The sequence below is a fragment of the Dysidea avara genome, chromosome 6 (assembly GCF_963678975.1).
Source record: "Dysidea avara chromosome 6, odDysAvar1.4, whole genome shotgun sequence".
NCBI classification, from domain to species: domain Eukaryota; kingdom Metazoa; phylum Porifera; class Demospongiae; order Dictyoceratida; family Dysideidae; genus Dysidea; species Dysidea avara.
In genome coordinates, this window is record NC_089277.1 from 34,539,654 (window position 1) to 34,558,026 (window position 18,373).

Sequence of the window (18,373 nt, forward strand, 5' to 3'; positions counted from 1 at the left end):
ACGTTAGGTGGCGAGAAATCCGAATGTAGTGATAAGGCCAAGTTGGATAAGGCTCTAGTAGTAAACCTCTACTGCTACTTATTCAGTGTCCAATTATAAACAGTGAACTAAAACGAGCTGATGCTGTTAATTTGTTTTCTACCTGCAGAAGGTGTTGTTGTGGAATACTGTTGGGTATGGGAGGCTGGATTATGTGGGTACTAATTTGTTTACACTATGTAGTTGTGGTAGTTGTGGGTTGCCTATAGAGAAAACCTGTCTCTGCAGAGTGTACCCACATCTCCTGACTCCAGTCCACCTCAGACTATGGTGAATACCCAACAAACTAGTACTACTGTTGCTACTGCCAGTGTTGGGATGGTTTTGTATGAACACGTTGAAAATAGCCAAGAACTGTTTCTATGATGTGTATGCACACATCTGCAAATGTGCATCATGTTAATACTATTGCCTGCTGTGTGTAGGAATGTTTCCTTCAGGGTATCAGCTACAAAAGCATCAAAATGATAAGTTGCCTAAAGGACAAAACAAATACCAAACATGAAATTTGTAATATTAAAAAAGTATCCATGTGTTTGTTCTGCTATACAATACATCCATGTGTCAACATTTATACAGTACGCTTTGGGCTGTGGGGAGGGGTTAGAAAAAAGAGTACTCTTTGTACGCTCGCACAAAAGCAGAAAATTGTGGACCACCCCTAAGACTATTACGTAAAGGTGATTTTTGCTGCGTATAACATTTCCATGATGGATTTTAGACATGACTTTTTTAATTGCACTCATCACTTTAGTAGGGGTAAAAACAGTATGACTGTACTATTTGATAATGTATGTGACATCCCATCTTTCATGTACTGGTGTTGTAGGTACCTGGTCAGATTGGGAGTGATTGGTCCACTGTGTGACATGTTGTTAGCCCAGTCCCCCCAGCTGGTCACAGTGGTGCTGGAGTGTCTTGGTGTCATCCTTAAAGTTGGTAAACTAGAACAAGATTGATATCATGGTGTGAACCCTTTTGCTGTCGAAGTGGAGGAAATGAATGATAAGAAAATGTATTTTGTGTTCGTGTGTATGATTATGTGCTAGCTGTACATATCGTAGAGTTTGGTTATTAAGCAGATTTGGTACAGTGCATACATGGCCCAATGTGAGACTTGACACAAGACAAAGCTAATCATGGGGAAAAAAATAGCTAGCTAGCTCATAATATCACATAGTGACATCGTATCACTTGTTCATTGTGTGTGGTCAGTCCAGTATTATGATATGTTGGCAACCTACCCTGTAGTAACTGGAGACCATGTATGGGCACAGGTGAGGATCACGACATGTCCACTACTAGTAGTGGAAGATGGAGTATTTGATCAGTCATATGCATGTTATGTAATCTCAAGAAATTTTGTTGTCCTGAATGTAATCAGCTTTCCATTCTATTGCATATTTCATTTTGGTTCACTATTCCACATGTTCTCCCTCATTAAATTGTAGTGTTGGCATCGGTGGAATACTTTGTTGGACTATATCTAACATCACCGCCAGCAGCAAGGTCCAAATACAAGTTGGTATGTTATATGTGTGTGGTTAAAATAATAAATACAGTAGACCCTCAGTTATCCATACCCTATAACATCAGAAATGATTGTTCTATTAGAGTATTTTAGTACAGGTGTATGTTCTATTACAGTATTTCAATACCGCTCTGTATATAATTAAATGTATGTGCTTCAGGACAATTCACTTACCTTAACACTTTTACAATTACTGGAGACACATTGGGGATAACTGAGGGTCTACTGTACATGATACTTGATAGAATTGCAATCATAGTTTATACTTGAATATGTAGTATCATTTACAGTATTTAAGTCTTTATAACATTATTACGTTCTTGACATAACTTATAACAAGAGTTCATAATATATATACTAAGGAGAGTATCCTACTCTCATATACCCCTGTAGAAAGGCGTATCGTGAAGTTACGACGTAACGACAAGATGTTGTGGTTTGTGATGTACAGGAAGCCGTAAAAGTACAAGAACCGTTAGCACCGTTTCACACTTGCGACGCTAGCTCAGGATAGCCGTATTCGCGAATGGCCTAGTAAGAAACGCCTACGAAGTGGTCTTAACCCATGAAGGAACGATTGTAGTTGGGTGAGAAACGCTTAGTTAATTTGGTTGCTAGCGATGTTGGTAGGCACGCGTTCAATCGATACCATGTTCAACTAATGACATCATTAATTATACAAAGAAAAACGGGCGAACTCAGAAGTGTTACATCATAACTTCACGATACGCCTTTCTACAGGGGTATATGAGAGTAGGATACTCTCCTTAGTATATATATTATGAACTCTTGCTTATAATAATGTGACCTACAATGTTGTACTTTAGTTGGAGGATCAATGTACTGTATTTTCTGTACAGTATATGTGACCCGATGGTAGAAAATCTGTTTTAATGTAACATTTGACAACTGAAATATATTATAACCAAAATTACAGGCCTTAATGTAATTTTTAAGGTGCCAAGGACAAATGTCCTTACATATTCACAAATGTACAGACATAGCATCAAATTGTACAGACATGAGCTAGAGGAGCACTTTGTATAGACTGCTGGAATTGGAATAGGGAGTTTCCATTGAAAGTTTTGAGGTTAAACACAACCACATAGCTGCAACATATCACCAGACTGTGGTCATAACAGCTGCTGGTGATAGCAGTACACAAAGGGGAGGTGGCATTGGGTTGGGAAAATGTAGGATCTCCTAGCAACCAAGTGACAGTTATTGTTAGCACTACAAACAAACATGTACACATCAGCTTTTATGGTACCACTATTGGTTTTGCAAGGAAATGTGTGTCCGCCCAAAACTAATTATGTGCAGACATTGTGCTATTTGTGCGGATTTTGTCCGTTGTGCAGATTTTGTCCATTGATCGCACGTTAATTTAAGGCCTGAATTAAGTATTCCTAGCAATTAGGTCTAGTGTAAGTCACCAATTGTTGGCACCATTTCATCCAAATTTTAATCATCTTGTTATGAGGAAAATCGCAATGCCTATCATGTGCCAATTATCAGCATGGGGTACCTATTGTTGGTAACTGTACTTCCGTGATTGACCAATTGTCGGCACAATGTGCAATTTTGTGTGTAACTCCATGATGGCTTGTTAGTTCTTTGTGAAATTTTTGTGGGAGGTGCAGTCCTTATGTAACTGTATTTCTCAAAAGTTTTATGAAGATGAGGCCAGCCGTTCAAGAAATACTCAGGTTAGATGTAATCAAGTATTGAGTGGTGATCCAGTTTGAGTAGTTGCCGTATCAATTTTTGATAATTTTTGTGACATGTAAATACGGTATAGTAAAACCTGTCTAATCAGATCACTATGCAGTATGGTCACCTGTCCATACTTCAAATGTGTCATTTTTATACAAAGTGACCTCACTAATGGAGCTACCTTCTTAATATGGTCAGAAATGTTGGCCCTGAGGTGATGAATAGACTAATTTTACGGTATGCAGATAATTGGTCAAATACACTACAGTCATGTAGAAGATACAGTAAATCAACCTTCACTTGGATAACACTCATTGATCACTATGTAACATTATAAATTGCTATAGTCTTACCAGTTTGTTCTACTGCTAAAAATAGATTATGTGAACATTTACTGATAGTCTGATCACTGAAAATTAAGCAAATGCGGCTACATGTATGTTTGGGTGTTTGTATCAGAACTATCGTCAAAGGTAGCTTATGTCCAACCTCAGGGTAGGTATGAATCGATCGTTTCGCGAGCGATCATCATCAAACACAAGGATACAGATTCAGCATCGAATACGAAGCTACCATGATTGCGTGCACGTGATAACTCTATTCTTATTAAAGTCTCACACACAATAATTACAACACTCTCTGTGGTTGGCGACCTTGGGGAGACCAACTAAAATTACATGGCTAACAGAAAAAAATGGCCTAACCTTCGCTACAAGAAAAATCAAATAGTCCTATTTGTAATAAAAGTTTCTACGGATCTGTTCTCCAATTATTGCAGCACGATGACGTGGTCTTCCTGTTACATCATTTGTTGTATCTAATTCGTCAGATTGAGAAACACTGGAAACATCGGGTTGAGTGACATTTGAAGCATCAGGTTGAGAAATACTGGAAACATCAGGTCGAGAATTCGATGAAGTGTCACTTGAATCGCTATCTTGATTTAGCTGCTGCTGTTGTGTAACTTCACTGTGGTGAACTTCAATTGGAAAAAGATGCTTGACACTTCTTCTAAGCAGCTTGTGACCTCCACGGGGGTTCCCCAATTTCACCACTGCAGCCCTAACCTTGCCGTCACTACCTTTCAATAGTTCATTAACAACTGCCAGCCTCCAAAAGATGCGTTTACTTGTATCATTCTTCAACACAACAACATCACCCACCTGAATTAACTCACGTCCACCACTCTTGGCCTTAAGAGAATGACTTTCATGAAGATTCAGTAAATAGTCACGCCTCCACTGCTTCACAAATTGGTCGAGCAAGTGTCTGTGATGTTTAAGTTTAAAGGTTAAAGATTGGTAAGTGCTGACTACTTCAAAATGAGCACTGTTAGACATAGCAGCAATTCTTCTACCATTAAGTAAGTGGGAAGGTGTCAAACAGCCAGCAATTCCATCTGTATCATCTGAAATGTAGGTCAGGGGACGAGAGTTAATGACACATTCCACTTCCACAATCAAAGTGGAGAGCTGTTGATAGGTTAAATTACTTCGTCCAATGCTCTTCCTAAGACTTCTCTTAACAGTCTGTATGAGGCGTTCCCAAAAGCCCCCCCACCAAGGGGCTCTTTCCACAATAAATTTCCATGTTACTCTTTTCTCACCCAAAAAACGGATCACTTCATTGGATCTAGCTATCTTCAAAATGTGTTTAGATGATGTTTTAAAGGTCTTAGCATTATCAGAGATGAGAGTTACAGGTAGGCCTCTTCGACCAACAAATCGATGAAATAGTAACAAAAATTAACTAACTGACAGATCTGGTGTTAGTTCAAGGTGAACAGCCCTGGTGGATGTACAAGTAAACAGGCAGACATAAGCCTTGTCTGATTCATCATCACCCTTCACATAAAGTGGTCCTGCAAAATCTATGCCTGTATGGCTAAAGGGAGGATCCTCTGATGTTCGTTCACTGGGGAGATCAGGAGGAGGAACTGAAGAATAAGGAACACCCTCCAGCTTGTTACAGACCACACAGCCTCTTAAAATCTTCTTCACAACCTGCCTACCCTTAAGAATCCAGTACCATTCTCGAATTGTTGATAAGGTATCAGCAGTTCCGCTATGCTTGATGAGTTGATGTACATGCCGAATCAACAGCGTTACCCAGGGATGAGATGACAGCAACAAAATAGGATTCTTACTGCCTAAGCTAACCGAGGAATTACTTATTCTTCCTTGACATCGGATCTGTCCCAACTCATCGAGAAACAAACCAAATTGAGATACTCTAACAGGGGGTGTACGAGTCACCTTGCAACTTGAGTTGAGGTAGCACAATTCATCTGTGAATGATTTGGCTTGAATAGACCGTACCCAATGTGCCTCTGCAGCATTTAAATCCTCCGCATTCAAACAGTTACCACAAGAGCGAAGAAGTGAGGTTTCTGTATGACGGTTCCTGGACAACAAATTAATGAACTTAAGTACAAAGCCTGTCACCCTAAGTAATACATTGAGACGACTATACCTTGTGCAATCAATTACCTCATCCACACTGCTACACTTGAATTCACTTGCACTTAAAAGAACATGTGTAAGGCCCTTTGGATTCTTGATCACTTCTACTTCAGTAATCTCACTTGAGGGGAAAGCTTCACTTCTTGGCCATTGTTCATCTGACAATTGTAAAAATTCAGGACCCTTCCACCACATCTTGTTGTCTGCTAATTTCTCACTACTCAGCCCTCTTGATGGAATATCAGCTGGGTTAATGTCTCCTGGACAATGCTGCCACTGATCACGTGCAGTAAGACGACATATTTCAGCTACTCGGTGGCTGATGTACTGCTTCCAAGGCTTAACCACTCTCATCCAGTGAAGAGCAGCCATTGAATCAGTCCAATAAAAAACAGGCATAGCCATTGGCAATGAATCAATTATACTGTTTGCAAGGCGACTTAATACAAGAGCTCCAAGCAACTCCAATCGTGGGATACTCTGTCGTTTCTTAGGAGAGACACGAGTTTTGGATGCCACCAAGCTGACTTCAACGCTTCCATCCTCACATACAGATCTTAAATACACCACTGCCGCAAAGGCTCTCTCAGATGCATCACAAAAACCATGCAGTTGGGCAGTTTGTCTATTTGACTTAAATTCAAAATAACACCTCGGAACAGCTACTCTATTCAGAAGACCAACACTGCCAGTAAGCTTCTTCCATTTCAGCGACATTTCGCCAGACAACGGGGCATCCCAGTCTGCTTCACCAATGCACAGGTCTTGAAAGAGGATCTTCAACTGAATCACAAGTGGGCTAACAAATCCAAGAGGATCAAAGAGTTTGGCAGTAAGCCTTAAAATGGATCTCTTTGTTATTTCAGTGGAGTCAGCAAGTTCCGCTATCTCAGTAAAATCAAAGGTAAAGACATCATTCCTTGAGTCCCAAGCTACTCCAAGAATTTTGGCAGGGTCTCCCGATGGTTGTGAAACATTATGGCCAGTCATAAACTTGGCATAAGTCTCATCTTCTTCAACTAGAGTCTTACAAGAACCACTAGCACTCTGTTCAGATTCCATTGCCAACTGGAGCTTCACCAGCAAGTCGGGTGAATTGGAATTCCATTTGCGCAGGTTCATTCCTGCTTCCTTGAGGATCAGCTTCGATTGTACACAAAATTCCAATGCCGTGTTAACGTCAGGCGCTCCAGTAATTAAATCATCAACATAGAAGCAGTCTCTCAACTTCTTCACAGCTTCAGGGTACTGAGAACAATATCTATTTATATGATGAGCCAATACTGAGCCTAAAATGGCAGGTGAGGGGCGCAAGCCAAAGACCAACCGGGTAAATCGAAAATGAACTAACTCATATGGCTGCTTAAATGGATCCTTGGCCCATAAAAAACGAAGGCATTCTCGATCAGGAGGATCAACACCTACCATCAGGAACGCCTTTTCTATATCGGCAGTGTTTGCTACTCTGTGCCATCTAAACTGTATCAAAATGCTGAACAACTTTGGAATACTGTTAGGACCAGTTTCTAAACAATCATTAAGGGAGTATTGATCTCCCAAGCCAGAAGCAGATCCATCGTATACAATTCTTAGTTTTGTGGTCTGACTACTCTGACGCACTACACCATGATGCGGCAGATAATGAACTGGAAGATTATCACTGGCTCTAGCAGCTCCCTGCACTGATTCCAGGTCTACAGTCTCGATAATACCGGCCTTCAATTGATCTTTCAAAATTTTATCATATTCCAACAAAACTTCCGGATTCCACTGAAGTCTACATAACAAACTCTTCAATCGACCTTCACATAGAGATAAATGACTAGGAACTACTGAATGATCTAACCTCCATGGCAGACTAACTGAATATTGATTGTCCTCGAATGAAATTCTTGAAGGAAATTGATTGGAGGTTGAGCCTTCATCTAATGGAGCAATTCCAAGGGATTCGACCTCCCAAAATTCTTTAAGTATACCAACTAAAACATCATCGTGTTCATCATACCTTGGATTATTTGGTACTCCATTGATCGCCAGGCAGGTGGAACTGAGATTCGTTTCACGAGAATCGATTGGTCCAGACAGAAGCCATCCAAGTTTGCTATCTACAGCTACTGGTCCCTCACTTGATTTCACTATATCACCTGTTACAAAATTCCAATAATAGTTGGAGCCAATCAACACATCTACCTCCCCCTTAGGCTTGTCACACACATCAGCCAATAGCAAATCTTGCAGGTGTGGATAGCTACTTATTCTAACAGTAGAAGGGAGTGAGGAACAAATTGAAGGAGAAGTCAAAGCTGAGATCTTTGTTGCCTCTGTACATTGACGCCCTTGTAAGTACAAAGAGACAACAGCACACTCTTGTGTCTTATAACCAACATGACCAAAGGTATTCAGGTGAAGCCTTTCAAATTTCATGGGTTTGAGGTGTAGTTGCTGCTGAAGCCTTTCAGTGACATAAGATAGCTGGCTCCCACTATCGAACAAAATACGTACAGGCACAGGTGGGCCACTAGGGTCAGCCAAGGCAATTGCATGTGCAGTCTGGAGCAATACTGTTTTATGGTTCCTTGCACTAGTTGTGGCTTGAACGGTAGAATTGCTTGGATTACTATTAGGACCATCCCTAGTGTGTGACTGCTCTACTTGTCTACCCGATTGTGAATTGTTAGAGGTACGATCAACTGTGCGAGGCCCAAGGGTAGTAGTACCCTTCTCACAAATGGATTGATGATGTTTACGATTACAGTACCTGCAAGTTTTTGTAGAATCGCATTCATGGGACTTGTGATTGGCTCTAAGGCAATTAAAACATTTGCCTGTTTTGAGGAGAATGGTCTTGCGTTCTTGTGGAGTACGAAACTTCACACATGAAGCCGAATAATGAGGATCATTACAATATGCACATCTAATAGAAAACCCACTTGAGACTAGAGTAGCTGCAGTATGGGCTGTGTGTGCATTTCGATGAGTATTGGGGTTCTCTATCACTGGTGTGTGAAGCTTGATAAGCTCAGTAGCCTCTCTGGCCTCCAACTCTTTCTTAATTACAGCCAATAATTCATCAATTTCCCATACTTCCTTATCCATCTCTCTGGCAATATGTAAACACAATTCAGGGGGCAATTTTGTCATTATGATTGGGATCAATAGGCTCCCATACTGATTTGACTCAATACCCAAGGACGACAAGCCCCTAAGATTCACATTAATCTTATCATACACATACCTCAAAGCAGAAGCTTTGTCTCCAGTACATACTTGCAGCTGCACCAATTCCTCCATATGTGCACTAATAATGTGCTGAGGTTTCCCATATCGCTCCTCCAACAATTGTACAGCAGCGGTATAATTTGCTTCATTGAGGGTAAGACCCTGAATAGTCCTGGCTGCTGCTCCCTCAAGTAATGAATTCAAATAATTAAATTTGTCGATTGTGGGAAGATCCGTGCTATCATGAACTGCTCACTTATAAGAGTCCCAGAATGTGCTCCATTGAGTAATATCACCCCTAAATCTGGGTAGAGTGAGCTTTGGCAAATGTGGCTTGTTAACAGGACCTTCAGGGGAAACATGGCTAGTTAATGCTGTCGCCTCCCTTACAGCACTTGTACTCTTGCTAATAGCAGCACTTATCTTGCGTCTCGTCTCTAACAATTTAGCTTCTAGTGGTTCTGACTCCGTTAACTCAGTTTCAATCTCTGTAAGTGGGCATACAGATACAATTTCTCCATCCAAATTGCCAAGGGCCTTCTGCTTCGTGTCAAGCTGCTCATTGATTACGGTTAAGCGTGATACCTTTACTGGATCAGTAGCGAATGATTCTTCAGCTAGTATAACCTCCACTTCTCAACAGAGTTTAGTGACAACACCTCGATGTCCTCCTCTTACGGCTCTCAGCCTCTCTAATTTCCTTCTATCTTCGTCTTCGCTCATTGCGAGCGTGTATACCTACACAAGAAATCGTTACAAAATAAAAGTAACACGGTAAAGAACGTCACCTTCTCTGGTACCGTTTGTGATAGAGAAGTAGAGTATTATCGCGCCACGGTACCAGGCGACTCGCTTTGGGTTACAAGGATGAAGGTGACACGTGCGTCGAGATCCAATCAGTCGGGCCCCACGTTGGGCGCCAGATATCAGAACTATCGTCAAAGGTAGCTTATGTCCAACCTCAGGGTAGGTACGAATCGATCGTTTCGCGAGCGATCATCAAACACAAGGATACAGATTCAGCATCGAATACGAAGCTACCATGATTGCGTGCACGTGATAACTCTATTCTTATTAAAGTCTCACACACAATAATTACAACAGTTTGAGATAACACTCTGAACAAGATGATATGATACCTAAAGCTTGTGTGTACAAAAATTACATTTACAGCATTTATGAGGTGTGTCAGGACTCATATAGCACTAAGCTTGCCTCATGCTATAGTGTCTCAACATACCCTCTCCTGCTATATTTTCTGTGCATACACAGCAGTGCTTTAACAAAAGTACTGCTTCAAAAGCTGTTTTGTATAATACAACAACTGGTTAAGTGCAGCTACACATAGGTAGCTTCGATCAGCTCTGTGGTGTCTAAATACATTCATCTAAAATAAAATAAGTACTGATGCAGAAAATTAATGCCTTTGTATGGTTTCATTGCATCAAGGCAACAATGTGATTGAAGATAAAAGAAAAGACATGGCAGACACACATGGTCACACACCACCAGTAAGTTTGTTGTTGTGTGAAATAGTGGCTGTACATGACATTGTTTGACCTCTAGCCATGCGACTGAGGTCAGGCAGGTTGAATGTTAAATGTTGTATGTTGAATGTTGAATGTTAATATACAGTTAGGTAGCTTACTCTTTCCCAATTAAAGAAATGATTTTCTATGATATCAGACGGAACGCTTCATAAGACATGCCACGTATGTAAATTTTGTGCATTTCCAAGTTGTGTTTTTAATTATTTATCAAATCCAGTTTTCCAGGTTTAAGAGTTATAGAAAAGGGGACAAATGGATTTACATAGCTGGAAAGTGATTTTAACTTGTAACCCGGCCAGTAGGTTCATCAGGTTTAAGTTAAGGACTACATATTTACTTACTGAATTTATATATGCTGGATTCTTAGTAGTAACACAGGGGGGAGTATTGACAGCATAAATGATATTAGCTTGGTTGATCATTTTGTCATGACCATATTTGTTAATGTTTCAGTAACCACTATAATATCCTAGAATGTAAACACCATTATGAGTTATGTCAACAAGATAAAAATATAATATATACCTGAACCACTTGCTAATACCCAATAGCCATTTGTCCAGGTTTCACTCTACCCAATTGTAATGCTCAGGTGCTATAATTTGTATGTAAGTAATAGTTATACCATAGCTGAGAGGGATTTTGCTGATATATACACCCAAAGCCTGAGAGCCGCAGGCCCGAGGACTGCGGGTGTATATGTCAGCAAAATCCCAAGCAGCCGTGGTACAAGTGATATATATCACTTGGGGTACACTCACCTAATAGGTGAAAGAACTAACGAGAACTCATCCCGTTTGTTTTATACAGTAGCATCTGAAGATCGATCGTGGTTTTAATAATGTGGGCTAATAGCCATCAAAACGTTCTCCATACGTTAAAACGTCATTAATACGTTACTATGCTTCAACACACAATGTTAGAAAACTTGCGATTGTGGGATGGAGTTTATATTGTTATCATTTTTGTACTAAGTTAAGCCAACTAACTTCGCTATTGGGACAGTAAGTAAGTTATTATATTAAGTTAAGTACTTAGGACTGTAAGTGACTAACCTATTTCAACGTAGCAGTAGTAGCTTTGCTGTTCCGTGGTCTGTTCAAAGGCTGATACGCAGTGGGTAGAAATACGCATCTATAATCGCCCAAACGAATATTTTATGCCTTCATTAACTTTTAGTAACAACCAACATCCCTATCTTAACAAATGTACTAAGCTTAGCAACTACTACAAAAACGAGTCCCACAATACAAAGCTCTATGTCGCTCAATATAATGAGTCAAAGCGCATCGATTCTTTGAACTGGCTGGGTATCAAAGTCATTGGCTAACCGCTTTCCCATAATATTGCCCAGGCAATATGCGAGTTAAACACCAAGCGGGGCCTTTGAACTCCCACGCTAAAGTGGTATATAGTAAGTTATTGATCGGCAATGTGTTGAATGATTGGTTGGGCTATTTCTACACATAGTACTGAATGTCTGTGTGTCAATGATTGTGTGGTCCATTTATGTATGTATAATTTGTACACAAACATCTGTGTGTGTGCGTGCACGTGTGCATATGTACAGGATAGGGTTATATCCTAAGAATGCTGTTATCATTATAAGAGGCACAACTTCACTTCCATATTTCTATCCTACACCAGGGTTGAAACCAGGTCAGGTCATGTTTTGTCTGGCTCATCTGGGTCTGACCCACCTTATAGAATATCAAGATCTGACCAGGATTATATCACGTATGATATGAATTATTTAGTTCATTGATGTGGAAGATTATAGTCTATAGTCCTTCAGCAGCTGAGCTTCTTTTGTGAGTCATGAAGATTGTGTTCTACAGTCATGGATCCCCAGTGGGTTTGTGACTAATAAACAAGACATCATGATGTTTTAAGTATACTGATTGAATGCAGAGGAAATCCTCCAGGCTGTGTGGCTCTTCAGGCACTTGCTTAGACTGCAAGTGTCAGTGGATTAAGTCACAACCTGGTCTGGTATTTTTAGTTTTAGTAACATGTTTCTGACTTCCTGCTACACAGGCTTTCATTACCATTCTTTACCTTATAATCCTTCTTTGTGGGTCCCTAGTGGGATAATGACTAATAATAATACTGCCTGCAGGCTTGTAGTGAGCCACACCCTTGTATCAGTAGGCATGTTACAGTGTGTATGTATGCATGAGCTCATGTCTGTTTTTCCTCTGGGCTTATGTAGAGCCATACCTAGTCTAGTCCTACTGCAGCCTAACATACTTTTGAGTTATTTGACTGCCCAATGAATAGGTCTCAGCTTACGCTTCAATTTTAATCAATCTGGCTCTGACCCGGCTTGCTAACCAGGTCAGTGCATTGTCCTGGTCAGTAGTAGTGACCCAGTTTCAACCCTGTACTACACTGTGTGTAAAGTGTGTAGTGTGTGGTCCAGTACATACACTAACTTGGTGTATAGTACATGTTATGTGTACATATCCATCTGTCTAATAGTGGGTATTTTATTGTGTTTATAAAGTGTCAAATTGTTGTTCTAAATGTGTTTAACCTGTACAACACAGTGTTACTGTTATGAAACTCTGTACACTTCCTGTAGGCACTACTGAAGTGTTGATATCACAAGATGCTGAGGCTGTGTACTCTACACAGTAGCATGAGTCAATAGGAAGATAAGGAGCAGGAAACACTTATGACTCTGTATACTAATTCATAATACTGTAGTACATATGACTTACATGTAACACATTATGTTCAATATGAAAGTACTTGGGGGCAGACAGAATGTAAAGCTGTTATGCTGTAGATAATGGCCTATCCCAGCTTGTACATGGATCAACACATTCTCAAGGGAATCAACAAATTCTCAAGGGAATCTACACATTCTCAAAGGAACATCTTAGTTTTAATTTTCACTGATACTGAAAAGAGGATGAGACAATCTGAACTATTGTAGACTAGGTGCATTGAAGTCCTCCGTTGTTATGCAGGTAATTACAATATAATACAACAAGGCTCTCACGATAAGTATACAACTTCTGGTGGTAATTAATTGGAGTGCCAGGTGGAATGTATACGGTAGTTTTGCCAGTATCTTTTGCTTGTTCTAACTGAAATAACCACTAGTACTAGATTGTCAGAAGATTCCAATTGTGTGGAAGAGAGTGAAGAGCTAATACAACACCTCCATCTCAGTCTAGAGGTGCAGTGTTTTCTGAATATGGTGTACTCAGTAGATTGTATTATGTTGTCATTATGTTCATGTATGATGTAGAGGTGTGCGATATATTCGATTATCGAGATATCATAAGACTCATCAAGATAATGATCGATGATAGATTTATTAATCTTGATAATAGTAAACTTCTGTAAATTATTTGTATACCTGATGGTATAGACGTCTCCTGAGGGCTCCAACTCTCCTACCACTTGGGACTAGCATTTTTCACTTTTAAGTCTTCACATTGCAATTTGCTCACTTATTTGGTTACAATATTGGCAGTTTACTAAAATTAATAATTGTTTCAGTTATCAAGATGTGTTAGATAATCGGGACAAATTCGATTCAAAGGAAGTATCAAGATATGTCTAAATTAGTCATCGCACACCTCTAGTATGATGGTGGAGCTAGGGCAATAATGTATGGTTGCATGTAGACAGTGGATTGGATACTATTAACTTATTAACAATACAGTAGTTTCAAAGTAAAACAGTCATGCATTACATTGGTACAGGCATAATGGTCAATAGTTACCTCCAACATGCAGTTCCTTATCTGTGAAATTAACTCTGATCTTTACAGATGATGATCTCTGATTCGTTGTATTTGTAATTCTTGTGGTGAAAGATCTGAAGTGACATACATCCTTGGTTTATAGCATTATAAAGATTCTCTGAAGTAGGCATTTATTATTATTAGCACTTTACAGTGACCAGCACTGAAGGTCTGACAGCAACATGTACTGCAGCCTTAGGATTACCTAACCTAATTCAGGACTTAGACTTAATGACTTGGCCTATTGACTGATAAGTTGTAACAGAAAAGGGGCCAATTAAAGTAAGGAAAAAAAATCCCTCTAGCTCCAGGATTTGAACTGCAGGTCACCCAATGTCTAGTTGGGGCCACACTCAGTCTTCGGGATGGATTTCACTGCTTGAAGGTTCTTAGTTTACTAATTTGCTAAGCTGCTTTACTGTAGTTACACTGATAGTAAAATGTCAGTAACTTTAAGTATATGGAACATAATTATTTTACTAAGTTTTAAACTCTCAGTATAACATCAGTGAATGCAGGTTTACTGAAAAACTACTAAAATAACAAACAATTAACTGTTCCATATACTGGGGATATACCACTCTAGTAACCTAAGAAACTTCAAGCAGTGTTTCATGCTTAAACCTACAGTATTTGGAATGAAATGATGATAGAGAATATCATGCGCAGTGGTCACCTCTTTATAAAGACTGTTTTACTTAATGTCTAAATTGTCCATGGAGTTGTATGCCACACGCCTAGAAAAGTCATGAGTGATATCTAATTTGCGATACAACAGTACCCCCATATATGCAAATAGGGACCCGCCTATTATGCTCAAAATTTTACCTATTATTAGGGCTGGGCGGTATTGGAGTTTCGCTTCACGATATATCGTGCAGAAATATATCACGATATTACTATTTATCGCGGTTATTAAAGATGACTGCTATATTAGAGTAGCTGACTGCTTTATTAGGGTATCTCGATCCTAGCTGACTGTTCTATTAAAGTATCTCGATCTTTGTAAAAAAAATTGACTAGCTAGTACTAGGTCCTTGTTTGCAATAGTATCACGTGATTATTTGAGGTGCATTATAACAACCTTAAGGGCTTAATAAGCTGTCACAAACACTAAAAATCGTAATAATATCGATATCGTGATATTATCGTTTCACCGAAATCTACGCGATACAGATATCGTTTCATTGCAATACCGCGGTATTACTATAATACCGAGAAACCGCCCAGCCCTACCTATTATGCTCAAGCTTTATGCCTCATTTCCCATGTTTTGCTAATTTGAAGTTATGGGCACATAATAAGTGGCTGAAGTACATCTTTGCTCTTCACAACTGCATGTGACAGAAAAGATCATATACTCTAATAGTACAGTCAGTCGCCTGATTGTTCTATTAGAGTTTTTGACTGTTCTATCAGAGTGCATCAATTTTTTCTGTGATATGTATCTTAATCATCAAGGATTTGTAGTATGGCTCAAATATTCTTCCTATTATGCTGGCATCATGCTAATGTTTTCAGGCACCTATTATGCTCATAATTATGCCAGCATAATTGGAGGGTCCCTACATGCAAGCACGTACAAAAAAGATTGTGTCCACAAAACTTATAAAAGTAGTTCCACAAAACTAAAAATCAAATACCTCATAAATATGCCTGCACGTTGCGGAGGATCAAGCCACCACTAGGTCTGGGATTTTTCTCTACAACCTTCAATGCTTCATCAGTTAAACGTTTTTGTCTCCCTATATTCACGGGTTTTAGCCTTCTCACAGGTCCCTATTATAGTCAGATAGCATTTAATAAAAATAAATTGTACCAAAGGTGTCAATATGTCAATGATTTATAAATCAGGTATATGGTTTATAAATCATGCATAGAATTATTAAGTAAATGTTCGTATGCATGATTTATAAAGTAGTGCATTGATTTATAAAGTATGGTTATAGTTTATAAATAAGGCATTTTTTATACAATTTTGGTACAGATGGCATCCCATGGTGAAGCAGTGCAGCAATTTATGAATAATAGTTGTTATGTGTACATGCAATATTTCAATGCAACATAATAATATTTTCTTTCTTATAGAACTAACTTGAAGTCACGTCCTCATATTCCTCTAGAATGGACTATACCTTTTACAACATGGCAATACCTATTCCATGGTCAATAGCTAGATCTATAGCTGTCCCCACACTATAATATAATGTTTTGAATTATAGAATCTCACTCCATCCTTGAGCTCATCATAGCATTCAAGTTAAGTGTGCCATGTTCCACATCCCAATGTATACAAAAGCCTGCCTGTTGACTAGGCTTGAGCCAATTATGCTTTGAAAATAGCCTATTGTGCTTTTGAGCAGTGCTCAAAAATTCAACCTAGCTATTATGCTCAAAATTATACTTTCAAAATCAAGATTATGCTCTGGAGTTAGCTGTTTTATTAGAGTATATCAGTCTTTCCTGACTGTTGTATTAGAGTAAGTGACTACTCTATTAGAGTTTCTCTAACTTTTTTTCCGTGAAGCGTAAATAATTAGCCAAGAAACAATAAAAATAATAACATTTTACATTTTCTTGATATAAAATACAGTATTAAGGCATAATGTGTTTATGGTTTGCTGTATTTTTGGTGCACGCATTGTGCATTTAATTAAAATTCTTGAAAATCATCTTATTATGCTGGCATGATGCTTGATGCTTTTGCTAGCCTGTTATGCTCAAAATTATGCCGGCATAATTGGTGCAAGCCTACTGTTGACCTATTATGTGCTTGTGACACAATTAAGTCTATACACAAAATTGTGTGGCTTTTCATCACCTGTAACCTCCATGCTGTCATCACTGCGGTACATCAAACTATGCTATGTACCTACCTCAGAATGTTGACACTACACTAACTAGTGCTCTAATTAAATCGGCTATCACTGAATAGTTAGTTACCTGGTTGTCTGCATGTCTAGTTCTACAATGAATAAGTCACATAAAACTTATGTTGTACAGTGATGGTTGAATACCAGATAACCATTGATAATACAGTATCAGTCACCAGATGTGTGAAGATACGATATTATAACATAAAAATTTTAAATTATGATTTGTGAATAAAAGGTGTATAATTATGTAGCATCATGAGTACAATGATATAAAAGACACTAATGTTTCTTGAAGAGAGCTCTTGTCTGGTGTTGTTGTGACTAGTACAACAATATTGTAGTTCATTTGCTCCTTTCAATAAATTCCTTCATATATTCCCTAATTTGTTCAAGATTGTTCTCACGCTGGATAAAAAGGTTACAGCGTTCTGATAGTATACGTTTTTGCTGAATGAAATAGTATTTTTCCTGATCATCAACATTGGATAGTTGTTGCATTTGTATCAATTGGAGTTGCTCCTGTACACACAAAAGAATACTTCGTTACATTAAGAAGTATTCATTAAGAAGTATTCTTTACATTAAGAAGTATTTCGTGTGTGGATTGTCATATTACATAGTAAAATTTTAATAACAAAGTTCATGTGATCGAGTGTTAAATAGTGGAGATTATATGTTGGCACAGGGACCATAGTAAAAATAGCACTAAAACTATCTAAATGTGCAGCTATATCAGTGGACATTTACGTATTTCCTAAGCTGCAGGTGTTGATGACCTCCCTAATTTCATTGCATTACTTTTTATTTCTATGATGCCTAATCAATTATAAATGTTTCTATTTTTCCTTATACTTGTTTGCTTACTTTTTATAACATAATTTATGGGAACTAAAATGTAATGTATACCACATCAAGGGAAAGAATAATTCCAGCAAGACATGGTAATTATAGAATAAATTGAGTGACATAATGTATATACTGAAAATTATTCCACTTCATTTTTAGTATTGTTCCACCTGTTACACAGCACTATATGCAAAAAAGGAAAAGTGTGAGAAATATCTCTGCGATCAAACCACTCACTACAGAAATTGAGACTAAATGTGCACCTGACTATCAATAATTATTAGTAAGAAGTGATGCGGCCATTACACTTCATTATCACAGACAGCCAATAATACAACGTTAACAGTATGAGAAGTGCCTTTGTACTCAATCCA

General features: G+C 38.7%; 1 protein-coding gene across 1 annotated transcript; it reads right to left on the reverse strand.

Annotated features, from left to right (window-relative positions):
• Window positions 1-4,017: 4,017 nt before the first annotated feature.
• LOC136259427 (uncharacterized) lies at window positions 4,018-9,039 on the reverse strand. The gene is made up of 2 exons (XM_066052915.1): window positions 5,045-9,039; window positions 4,018-4,996 (listed from the first exon to the last, which is right to left on the reverse strand). Exons 1-2 carry the CDS (start codon window positions 9,037-9,039, stop codon window positions 4,018-4,020), a joined length of 4,974 nt encoding a protein of 1,657 aa, XP_065908987.1.
• Between the last annotated feature and the right edge of the window lie 9,334 nt (window positions 9,040-18,373).

What these genes read in the sequence shown, in the direction of transcription:
- LOC136259427 (XM_066052915.1), bottom strand. Translation starts at nt 9,039, where the DNA reads ATGGAGGAATTGGTGCAGCTGCAAGTATGTACTGGAGACAAAGCTTCT. An exon ending in CTTGAACTAACACCAGATCT is followed by an intron (nt 4,997 to 5,044) that starts GTCAGTTAGTTA and finishes TGTTGGTCGAAG; the next exon opens with AGGCCTACCTGTAACTCTCA.